General features: G+C 44.1%; 1 protein-coding gene across 1 annotated transcript; it reads right to left on the reverse strand.

The window, feature by feature from the left end:
- Positions 1-10,687: 10,687 nt before the first annotated feature.
- On the reverse strand, positions 10,688-12,606 carry LOC112493938. Its single transcript, XM_025082154.1, has 2 exons — positions 11,710-12,606; positions 10,688-11,612 (listed from the first exon to the last, which is right to left on the reverse strand). Exons 1-2 carry the CDS (start codon positions 11,942-11,944, stop codon positions 11,542-11,544), a joined length of 306 nt encoding a protein of 101 aa, XP_024937922.1. The 5' UTR covers positions 11,945-12,606; the 3' UTR covers positions 10,688-11,541.
- Positions 12,607-12,658: the final 52 nt, after the last annotated feature.

The raw sequence follows: 12,658 nt of genomic DNA on the forward strand, positions 1-12,658 counted from the left end.
GGGGGGGGGATGCACCGTTAAGCCGCCTTCACACGAAGCCGATGCCTCTTTGTTTCTCGTATCTTCGCTGCAGACCCGACCGTTCTCCGTATATACTTCTTTTCCTAATTGAAACATTGCTCGGTGTGAACGAGACCATTCTTGGTATTGGGAGGCTGAGAGGAAAAAAAAGGGGTCCAGCAAGGAAGGGGATTCGGTGGAGAGGGGGCTGAGGTTGCATGGGGTCGGTCTCGGATTCGATGGAATGCCCCACACGCTGCAACCTTAAGTCCCGTTTACAACGTCGAGGAACAGACTTATCTCTCACGCCTCCAACCAGACGCATTCATAATTAGCTTTCATTGAGACGTCTTAATGACGCGAGGGTTATTTACGTCCGTTTTTTTGTTGTTTTATTATTGTTATTATCTTTTTAATCGTAAGACTCTTCGCGCTATTTCAGACAGTTGGCAACCACTGTACAGCCGAGAAAAAAATCCTTGCATTGTTCGGACTTCCTTATTATGACTGACCGGTAGTGACGGACGAGCCGTCGCCGGCTTTGTGTGTCACTTTAAGCGGCTCAATAGACCGGTAACACCCTCTCTATATAATGTCACGCCACCGACTGCGATATAGGTGTCGCCGTGTACATGGTGAAAATACCAAAGAAAATTGTGACAACTATAACCGCATTAAAGAACCGAGTAGCAGGACAATGGCGTAGCGCTTAATTAAAATTCCCGGAAGCATTCGAATTATAAAAATATAGAAACAACGGATCTTTACGTAATCGCTACAGGTACTTTGCAATAGGTACCTACGTATATATATATATATGTATATACGCTCGAGCGACCTTACGCTCTTTCCTGGGAAACGGAAACTCCCTATTACGCTGTAGAAACGTCCATTTCCGTCCGACTGTTGTTTTCGTCGTTATACATCGCATGTGGGAAAGTCCCTTTGGTATATAAACAATTCCTACAACCGTATACCGATATCTATGCTGTAATCAATTTCTAAACGATTTCTCGAATCTAAACGTAAATGTTCAAGCATTTTTCTTCCGTGCGTAATGCACGTTTAAGCGTGGCCAGAATAACCAGTGGACTTTTTATGGATTTCTGTAAAAATTCATTGCCCATCTTTCGCTTTATATATATGTATAAGAGGAGTGGGACACGAATGGGAGATGGAATAAGAGCACTTGGTGATTTCGAGATCCAAAATGGGAGCAGCGCTGCGGTAATAACGTTATAATGGCCGATAAGATCGCGTTGTTTGCTGCGTGTCATCATTCATTGGTCTCCGGGACGTTCTCCATTATCTCGTTCCTTTCTGGTTCGGGGCCGCGATGGGCTGCGTTGGAATCCCATAACGCATCGTCATTCCATAACAATGACGTGACATGATAAATAGCCCGGTGTGCCGAGGCATCGCACAAACACCATAAAGCTGACCGGGTCCTCACTGAGAAACCACCGACCGAACAGACTTTCTGTGTGAAGAGACAAAAAAAACTGAAGGATCCACATGCGCGAAAGGATAAAACTATAAGGAACCTACTGATCTCCGAAAAAACTTCAAACCCGTGCGACGAGCGATTGTAAATTTCTGAAACCTTCGTGGAATTGAGTTTTATTAGCTTGTATTAGGAATTAATGCAGTTTTCGTTTTTTGGTGTATGCGTATAAGATCTTAAGAATATAAACAGACGTTTCGCTAAGAAGGTAGAGTCAAATAGGGAAACAGCAAAGTAAATGCTTTCCAAAAATTTGCAGCGACAATTGCAAATCCGTTTCCAGCAGTGAAAATCGCGACTAGCCTTATCGACACTTCCGTTTCTCTAGTTTCTGCGATCTCTCTCTCTCTCTCGCCGTTTTCTTATTGTAAACGTGGGCAGTCCGTGGGTTACCCATTGATACCCACACCCATTCATGGATTCACGATCGCGAGAGGAAGTCGCCCGTGTAGGTGTGTACGCGGCCTTATATGTACCGTGACTTGGTAGCGTAGCTATACGCCCGGCTGTGCACCACATTTTTTAGCATAATGATCCTCCACTCATGTCGTGAGGCAAACGAGTACCGATTTCCGGTCTCTCGCTCATGCGTCGTGGTAACTGCGTACACACATGCATACATGAAACAACGCCCACGCATATCCGATATAAACTTAACACTGGGTATGTACTACTTATTGAAAAAAAATTCGTCATCTCTCGAATTCCCCAATTAAAATAGATAATTATTCGTCAGCCTTGTTACAATGACCTTGCCCATTACGAGGCACAAACCCACGAATCTGGCCTCATCTGTCACGGTGTGGGGCCTCCTTTAAGGCCTATCCTGCTCGACAACTTTCTTCCAAGACCCACGCATCACTGACGGGGCCCACGCTCCTTTTATTTATCCGGGGCTGCACTCCTACTCTAGGCACTCGTAAACACGCAGATATCATCTACACGAGTGTGCCAGCTTATACATTTTTAATAATCAGAGCCCAGGGAATGCAACGCGGTGCATTATCCTCGGATGGATGCGATACGGCTATGCGGACATTATTAAGAACCCTTGTTATTATTCGCGGCTAATTATCAATCTAACGAGATTAATATTTTACGGATGGATTCCGCGAAATAGCTCGACTGTGAAAATATCGTGAAACAATACAATATATCTAAGGGGGGAGTTATGTTTGATATTACTATACATATATATGTCATTCGATCGAAATGTACGTCAAGTCTCCGTTTTTTCTCGTGCTCTATTTTTTTAATTGTTTTTTTTTTTTTTTTTTAACAAACTCGATAGCTTCGATCTTTATAAATGTTTTACACAATTTCCAAAGGTTGATTAAGAGACTGGACTCGTTAAGGATCGACGGTATAGAAAATTTTTATTGATCCATAAAAATTTAATAGTCGAATACTTTCGACATTGAGATTTCTCAATACGAAGATTTCTGGTTTCCGGTATGTTTCGTGTGAGCATACGTGTATACAAATACCGACTGTGGGTCCATCTTGATGGTAACCGTGACCATGGTCATATACTGCAGTATAAGATTAAGGTACACATGTTGTATGGCATGTGTACTGTAAGGAAGTGTAAGAAAGCAAGGGCTAGTAAACAGAAAGAAAGACTAAAAGATAACAAGAGAGAGAGAGAGAGAGAGAGAGAGAGAGAGAGAGAGAGAGAGAGAGAGCAAGAACGAGTGACTAAAACCAGGCCAGAAGGAACAGATAAGAATGACTCCCATGATTTAGCATTTCCTGCCGTCTTTCCCAAGGGCTCTCTAAGCACGAGTGAACCCTTTAAACCTTAGCATTTCTCCCTAGTGAAGTCATAATTCAGAGATAACCCCAGTGTCCTGGTATTCGTTAACGGGAAAACAAGTATTCCAGGTTTTCGGGTATCCTGGTATTTCCTTGTCATCTCCTGTACTCTCTTATTCAAAGTGCAAGGACAATGATAACGCGACCAGTAGGGAATTGGAGCATTTATTGTTTTGAACGTCCTGGTGTACCGGCGTATCAGTACCCTCTGCATCATCCCTATTGCACTCTAACCTTTAGTATCACCCTTTCGAGAAGTTTCGAATACAGAGACACGCAGGCATTCCGATCGAAACTTCCTATAGAGGACAGCTTGTAAACAGGCCCCAGTGTGTTATTAGTTATTTAAGGCTGGTATTCTCGTCTCGACTTACATAATCGCCGTGACGCCCGGGGCCGCCGTCGGCGTCGCTTTGCCAGGCATGAATGAGTGACTCATCGGGCATCGGAATAAACGTCGCCCCACACTTCTATCACACCTCTACCTACGAGCCTTCTCTCATTCCCTCCCTCCTCCTGCCACCACCCTCTCTCAATCTCTCTCTCTCCCTCTCCTTCTTGCACAATTCACATTTCGCTGCACTGACCCCGATCCGCTCGCAGCGCCAGGCTCGGATTTTGCCAGGCAACGGGGAAGCCTCGGGACAAGAAAAGAAAAGAAAGAAAAGAAATCCGACGGCCAGACGGAAAGAAAAGAGTAATGCAGAAAACTGGAAAGCAGCTTGAGAATGAATCCCCGGGTTAGGCACGAGGAAAGGATGAAGGAATGGAAAAGAGAAAGAAGTAAAGAAAATTTAAAAAAACTTATGAAAATACGGCTCAAGGCCAAAAAAGCATGAGTTCATCCTGATATTTAAGGCGTGAACCATGAACTTTTGGAATTACGCATCTTATCCTTCCAATAGAAGAATTCATTCCGTGTGCTTATAGAATACAAAACGGATCAGGAGAATGCCTTCCCGATATGCTAAAATGATCAGCTTTGCGATGAAACATCATTGGTTAATTTCCTATAGACTCCTGGAAGCCACACAATTTCCTATGACCATTTAACTTGTGTACCCGTTTAGATGACATCCAGTTAGGTATACAAGTATCATGTCTTTCCACCTTCAATTTTTCCAATTCAACTAATCGTATCCTCAACCCCCTTAACTTTATAGCTCCATTACTTTTCCTTTCATCTCGTTCATTTCTTTTTGTTCCTGTAAACGTTCACCGACTGCTAATCTCTGTCTCAATGTCTTTAAACAATCCAAAAGGAATGGGATCCCTACAGCAAAGTATAACAATGATATTCGACCCGCTCTTAACCTCCTTAACATCCACACAGTAACAGATATCCTTACCAAGAAGTATTATCATCAATGTTTGAAAGGACCCACCGGGCGAGAACGAGTTGCTGCGTCTACGCACAAGGCAAAGGAATCTCATAGACACAATAGACAGACCTAAGCTTAGTCCCGTAATGTTAAGCAACGCTCCAGAGACAAACAGAGACTCTCCGTGTGTTTCGACTGCACCTGGGCGGTTGGTATATCGGTGTCACTATCATAATCAGGAGCTAAGATAATCCCAAGCTAGTCATCGTCACCGTCAAGTAAACAAGCTTAGGCAGTTTATATAGGTCCAACACGAAAACAGCCGTTAACTGGAATCCATCGAAGAAATGAAGATAGTAATTCGAATGTGACGCGCGTAAATCAATTCCCCGAAGAGAAATTCCCTAGAGGACAAACAATTGCACGGAACGATATCGTGGGTTTGATAGGTTGCTGATACACGATTGACGATACTGTCGTAAAAATTGAAGTACCTATCGGCAGGTTCTTTAAGTAGATCCATGATGTAATAAAAAAATTGGATTCCCTTAAAAAACAATTCATAATTCACTTGTATACGAGTGCTTGTTGTTCAAGAGGGTCAGTGGGTCGATTCTTGCAAACGCTCGAGACGTCGTGACGCTTTGGGTCCTGAGCGCGACTTTATACCTTCCGTAGGATAGATAGACCCATTGTGGGCTATTTATGGTCTCGGCACCGATGCATTTAGAAAGTGCTTTATCTGTGACGATGGGGGTATGACTCAACTGGCCGTGTAAACGGTATTAGTACCCTTCCTGACTGCCTGACTCGACTACGTCCATAAATGGACCCGGCTGGGACTTAACATCGCACAACCGAACCACAGACAAGCAACAGTCGTTTCGCTGGCATTGGGCGTTATTTTCGTTTATTCGTGCGAACTAACTGTTACCACACCTAGGGACATTAACTAATTCCCTAGGAAAGAACGTAGGTAGAGATATATCAGTAAGCATGAACAATAATATCTACAGACCAATATTCATCAACATTCTGATGTCGTATCGTATACATACGTAATTATGTATATTGACGGACTCAGAAAATGGAATGAAAAATATAATATTTATAAATCAAAGCAAACCGATCGATCTATCTATTTACAAGATATGGATACTCCCCACGTGAAGTATTTACATAAAATCGTAGCATTCGTCTAGTATGCTGATCCCCCTGGTTATATGGAAGAATAAAGTATACTTCGACCGGATGAGTCGCCTGGCGCCTCCAACCGATAGCAGCGTATTACGAGAACTGATTAAACAATCACTTTTCGATTTTTCTTACCGATTAACGTCTCCTAACCCATCGTAAAGCGATAAACGTTATTATTATTCTGAGAAGAGTCGCGAATCAATCTTCGGAAATCGGCATCGTTGACGTACCCCGATGGCTCTTCGTAAGTTATCTGTATCTCGGTACTCACGTACCTTGTCTTCTAAACTAAGCTTTCCGAAGGCTCTACTAAGCGTCACACTGTATTTATAGAGTTGTTTAGCGGTCGCGTAGGTGTCGCACCGTAAAGCAAACGAGAATGCTTGTCGAACTAAAATAGGGGAGCCGTAGGATCGCTTCCATATTCCATTCCGCCAACATCCTGGAGTTCTGAATAGAATCTAGACCCAGGATATACCGTAGAGTCTAGACAGTTCTAAGAGTTCGATACTTTCTTATATCAAGTTCGAGCGGTTCCGTGTACAGTTAACAAATACAATAACTGCACCCATATACCACTGCAGTATACGTACCAAATGCTCAGGGCAAAAATGATATACGATGAATGGTACGTTTTGCATGGCCCAATTACCCAGAATTCTACAATGGAAAGAAACATTGATAATTCCAGTACGAAAAAGTTGAGCTATCTCTAGGTCCGTATGACTTGCAGCGCAAGTCTTATGTCCATATTTACCATGTGGAATCGTAGCACGGAGGTTCCAGTGAACTAGTTCTCCTAGGTGGCGCAAGGATGCGACACACATTCTCCTATTTACGCGCGGATAAGCTCTAAAGAAAAGAAGTGCATTTACGAGTGACACGTATACCGACTACGAGTTAATTCATGGCCGTAGAAAATTGCATCTTCTCTCGCCTCTGTACAAGACTCATTTTCATTCCTTTCCATTTTTCTACCCGTCTTCCCGTTGTCTCTGTCTTCCTTTTTTTCGCTATCGCGCTGCATCCGTCTCTTGCACAGCCGTCAAGGAAAAGACATTTGACAAATCTTCCGAGCGAACTCGCGCAACGCTGAGGCACAGATTGAGACGTCTCGTAATTCGAGGTAGCAAGAAAGCGGGAATGAGTAAGATAAAGAGGTACGACGTAGAGTGACAAGGAGAAACAAGAAGAGGAAGAAGAGGCTGTGGAACGGAGGAAGGGAGGGGGGATGATGGAAGAGGGCAGAGAGACATCTCTCATCGTCGTTGTTGTCCGCAGCCACCAATAATACTCCGGCGTAAGCTAAATCGGTGCCACCTGGCCTGAATAATCCCACTAAAAATACGTGAACCCGACGTCGAAAGAGACGGCCGTTTCGCGTCGCGTCGTGTATTATGTACCCTTTAGAGTCGAGGCGGACTTCCTTGTGCTACCAGACTACGTTCAAGGATATATATGTATGTATGTATATGCGCGTCTATGCCAACCTCAGGGTTCACTGAGAGGAGGACGTATGAATACATGAAAATTAAATAGTTAAAGAACGCGCGCTACGTGTGTACAAGGATACAAGATGAGACCAAAGAGATTTCGCAAGGTTCCTTAAAATTGTTCACTTCTTTTTAACTCGAGGCCGTTAGCACAGCGATGCTCGGACGGAGAACGGTGAACTCGAAATGACGCGAGGAGAGCAAAAAGAAGAAAGGAGTGAGAGAGAGAGAGATAGATAGATAGAAAAAAAGAAAAACTCTAGGAGCATAAGGGACAACATCTGCCGGGTGCAACAATCTCGAACACCTGCCGTCTGGTAGTCGCGTGCTCTCGCACCCTGGTGAGTTCAAAGAATGAGAGGCTCTCTCTCTCTCTTACGTCTTCTCTCTATTGGCCTCTCACTTATTCCTTGTGACCCTCTCATAAGTTACGAGTCCTTCCAGGAGCGAGGACAATGCCTTCCTTTCCTTTCTTCGCTCTCCTTGGATCAGCCTCCCGATTCTCCAGCTGGACCGTCGCGTACCTCTTATTATTTCAGATTTCCCAAAATCGAGCTACGTGCATTGTCCCAGCTGCATTCGAACGGTTCGGTAACTCCTGTTTGGCCTAGGGATACATCTTGAGCTGAACTCTCTGCGAGCAGGAGGGACGGGAATTGGGAAAATAAGTGAATCCTACTTCTGATAACACCTGCCTGTCACTCCTTGTGGCGCGTAGCACGTGTACCACGCCGCACAGATTTCTCCTGTATCCGATAAATATATGTACATTGTATGTATATTCGAATTACGTGCAATACATACCAGTGTGATGGTGTATCTCAATCACGCGAGAGAGTATCGATATACAGTGGAGGAATGAAAGATATAAAAGAGGATTTCCGGCCGGTGAAAGTTTCTTAGATGAACTGGCTAGACTCGGCAGAGACTGCGTCGTTCTTCGGGCTAAAATGGAGAAAGTGAAAGTGTAGCAGACAAAGAGAGAGATATATATATATATATAGTATATGTGAATGTACATAGTATACAAAAGTGAGAAAGACTCGAAGAACCGTGAAGGATTTTGCGTCTCGGATAACTTGCTGCGGAGTAACGAATTTTTACTGCAAAATAAGACCTTGTATAAGCTGTTCAAGAAGTAACAAACGGATAACAAGATTTAAATCTTCCTAACCGCTCAAAGGTGGTAATAACAAAAAATAGAGCCCGTCCCATCTTCATATTTTACGTAAGGACGGAAAGCTTTCTAATTGCAAGTGTCGATCGCAGGTGCAAGACGATACTGGAAGTGGAGCCCTTTGCCTTGGCGAAGCGCGAGATAAATACAAAGTTTGATCACCGCCAGCTGTCCGGAAACGGCGACATCTTGCAACCGCCGCGTCCCGCACGAGGACGCGGAGAACAAGCGAGAGACAGGGATGCGAAGAGGCCGGAGAATGAAAAAGGAGGTTAAAAAAGGAACGAAATAAAAAAAGAGAGAGAAATTGGTCGCGTGACTGAGACTATTCATTTCGAGCGCGTCGGAGAAGATGTTCAAGCTTAACCCCCGACGTCGTAACCAGGCGTCACGTCGCCGGTCGTATAAGTTTTAAAAATTTTCATTTTTTTTCAAGCCCTTGAAAAATAATCGAAAACTAGCCAAGTACAGTACAGTCCGTTCGAAAAAGTTATACGAATTCATAAAAAAAAAAAAAAAAAACGTAAGAAAAATACAGAGTATCTATTTCGGATAAAGAGGGGCTGTGGTTGCTCTCTCCCGCTTTCTTTGTAATCTTGTTTAGCTTTCTCTCTGGTATCTCGTTGCCTGCCATTCGCTCCTTAAGGGCTCCAAGGAAAATGTTCGAGGGATGCGGATGAGATGAAGGGGGATCGGGGGTTACAGTACTGTCTGCTAGAAGGCAACAGCTGTCGACAGGTGGTTTGTCCGCCGCCACGCTTCTGAGCCCTTTGTGCATCGAAGTGCATCGGGAATGCATGCGTAGCACACACGCAAGACGTAAGTTTTAATATAAGCAACGCGTAATATACTCACGAAATACAAGTGTTGCCTTAAATCCTTTTAGAAGCTGTGATAAGCTGCTGGTTACTTGCTCGCGTTAATTAGACAAAAACGGCAGCATTATATATATATATATATATATATATATATATATATATATATTTGTTAATACGTTAACAAAATGATCCCGTTGCATCATGCGTTAGACTCTCCGTGTCTATAGGTATAAATAGGTAAAGAGACTCGAAGGCAATCCTATTATTGGTTGCCTGCTAGACCGGCAGACTGACTTATCTAGTGCGTGACTTATTAACTAAAATTAACTGTCCCATAGCTATATATACTATAGGATTAACATCCACGTATGGAAGAGGCTGGCTGAAATGATCGATTACGAGTTGAATATTTCTTATCCTCGTAATTCTCGTATCAGACGATATGCTCGGCGACGCGAGGAGTCCTTGCTTATCGTTGGCGCATCTAGAAAGTAGGATAGAGACTGATTGGAGCGAGGGAGTGAGAGTTCGTAGAAATAATTGATCACACATCGGACAGGTGGTACACTGAACGTGCGACGACGTACTGGAACCTGCAGAACCCTTTCGCCTCCTTGAACCGCAGAAAAAGTGCAGCGTGTAAGCGGCCCCAAGTCACGGGGAACTTTTAAAGCGCTGCTTTGCCAGCTGCACTCGGTGTCTGCTCTTTAATTATATTGCTTCAGCGTTAACTCACCTGGAATACAGTATGTCTATAGGTTATGGAATGCATCGAGGCTTTCCATTTGGTTAGAAACGGATGGAACCTAAGGATCATCCTCATACAGAATCTTGCAGCTGTCCCGTAGACTACCTGCATCTAGATAGGAGATACTAGAGAGTAGTAAACTTGTGTAGACGGTTGTTGAAGAGAGTAGAGAGTCTCTCTCTCTCTCTCTCGCTCGCGCGCGCGCGCGCGCACTAAGGTGGCTGACGATTCGGCAACGTCGACTCTACTTTCTCGGTGTGTTAATTTGGCAAGTGGCTCACCGAAATCCACCCGCCTTTCTTGCGGGGAAGTTAACAATAAAATCAAATAGGCCTGACTGCCCGTACCCCACCCGCTCGCATGCTCTGGACTTCTGCGTCCCTAAGTATCGGACTTCCACGTGGCAACTTTCGGTTGAAGTGTCCGGGGTTAGGTTTTGGAACTCACTTCCCGTGGCACTTCGTCAAAAACGATCACTGGAGAACTTTAAAACTGCGCTACATGGGTACCTCATATCTACTCCATAATATGCTTAGTAAGAAGTAAGTTAGTGTTAGTTAGTGTAAGCTTAGTTATAGATGTAGTATTTGGCATAGTTTTAATTTCTCAGTAATTACTGTACACCGCATTTGCCCAATTTATACTTACAGGGCTCGCTCTAGTATAATAAAGAATGTTTCTCTCTCTCTCTCTCTCTCTCTCTCTCTCTCTCTCTCTCTCTCTTTTCATCTGTCGAGAGAGTGTCGATTCGTTTGAGCGAGGACTCGGATTCGCGGCGCAAGACCTTTTCTTCCCACGATGGGAGCAGGTGCACCCAGAGATTTTTCGCAGCTGCACCCTCTGGAACCACTCCTCTTTCTCTCTATCTAAATCTCTTTGGCGCGCATTACCCTTATCTTCCATTTTCTTGTTCTCTCGATTGAGCCGCTTTTCCGAGAAATCTGTCCATCTCGAACTTGTTATTAGTGCATTAAAAATGATTGGAACGATTTACTAAAGAGAGAGAGAGAGAGAGAGAGAGAGAGAGAGAGAGAGAGAGTTGATAAAGTTAACATACAAAATAGTTGCATCTCTTGAAGAGTAAAATGATATCTCCGAAATCCTCGAAATAAATCCAAAGAGTCTGTATATGGTTGGTGCATTAGGACGATGCAGGTGCACTTGAGGATTCCAATGAGCAGCTGCAGCTGCATCAGCCTACCGATAACTTCTCGAACTCCCGACGTCACCTAGGCGTCGTTTTGTTATCTTCTCCCTCCTTCCGTTTTTTTTCCCTAAAGTGATAAAGGCACCCCGTCAAAGAAAATGAAGCCTCCACGGACTCGACACACGTGCTTACGAAGCAGACACGTGGGTCCTGGATAAGACTTCATTACCCTCAAGATATGCAGGGTGCGTTTACACTGCACTCCAATTGTTCCTCGTAGTTCCAGCTAATCCGTATACGCAATAGATTCCCTAAGAGGCTCAAAGAGTTCTGCAGGAAGTTCCAAGCTTCCCAAGGATTCCAGTGGAATTCTTCGGAATCCTCGTACAGTCTGTACATAATATTGACAAACAATCATTATCGACCAGCGGACACACTGCAATTAGGAGGCGCCAGCCTAGCTGCAATTACCATTTGTTTTTACAAACCTGCCATTGCTGAGCCTTGCATAACGGGCGAGTCATTCTTCCGTAATTCGAAGGCTGCCATTTGCAGCAGTTGTTTACTTCTTTGCTCGACGTCACAGCGCGCTGCAACTCCGTCATTTAATTCGCCGTCTAGCGATATTTCTTTGAAAGTGAACCCTAATGCCGCTAATATAACAAGAGCGTAGGGCTCTTTGAAGACACGCCCTCGTAACTCTATGATGACGATCGTCGCCATAAGGAAAAAAAAAAAGAAATATCTCTACGCTTCATAGGACTCCTATCTCAGACCCATGAGAATTTATCAAAAATAAGTTCCGCGAAGACAGACATATGGCGTTACGTTGAACTTCATTAGGAGATAGAAAATATCCGCTGGAAACAGCAATTGAAAAATGTCGCTTCTCTATTCGTATAAATATTGTGAATTCGTAGAGTGATGTGCGCCATATAAATATATTAACGCATAGACGGATAGAAGAAATAATTGATGTCATAGAAGCTGTTCTTGGCCTCAATCCCATTGCCAGCCGTACACTCATAAACATACATATGCAACCTTAGACTACGACCAAAGCTCAAATACGTCGTATACGCCCATTTTGATCCCTTTCGAAGAAAGGATAGTCCGATTATTGGCGGGTTCAGATCCCATTCCGATCTTCCCATTTTTGGCTTCGATCCGAGCCGATCCTGATCCAATTCAATCCACACGCCCTCTCCCGTCCTCTCCCACCTCTCTTCCTCTATCTTTCTGTATGGGTAAGATTGGTATCTGGCTAGAACGCGATACTGGAATTTTTAGGGGCAGTTAGGTAGGGAGCCAGACACAAAGGGGCCGCCTATGCACGGGCCCGAAAAATACCGAGGGGCCTCGTCCCCGCTTGCTTCTATTTCTTGTTCCCATGTTCCTTTTACTTTTGCTTCGTGCTCCTCTTTCTCCTCCTCCCCT

Source organism: Cephus cinctus, unplaced genomic scaffold (assembly GCF_000341935.2).
Source record: "Cephus cinctus unplaced genomic scaffold, Ccin1 Ccin1_scaffold0204, whole genome shotgun sequence".
NCBI classification, from domain to species: domain Eukaryota; kingdom Metazoa; phylum Arthropoda; class Insecta; order Hymenoptera; family Cephidae; genus Cephus; species Cephus cinctus.

Coding starts and splice junctions, on each gene's coding strand:
- LOC112493938 (XM_025082154.1), bottom strand. CDS start 11,944: ATGGCGACGATCGTCATCATAGAGTTACGAGGGCGTGTCTTCAAAGAG. Junction 11,613..11,709: donor GCAAGGCTCAGCAATGGCAG/GTTTGTAAAAAC, acceptor TATTATGTACAG/ACTGTACGAGGATTCCGAAG.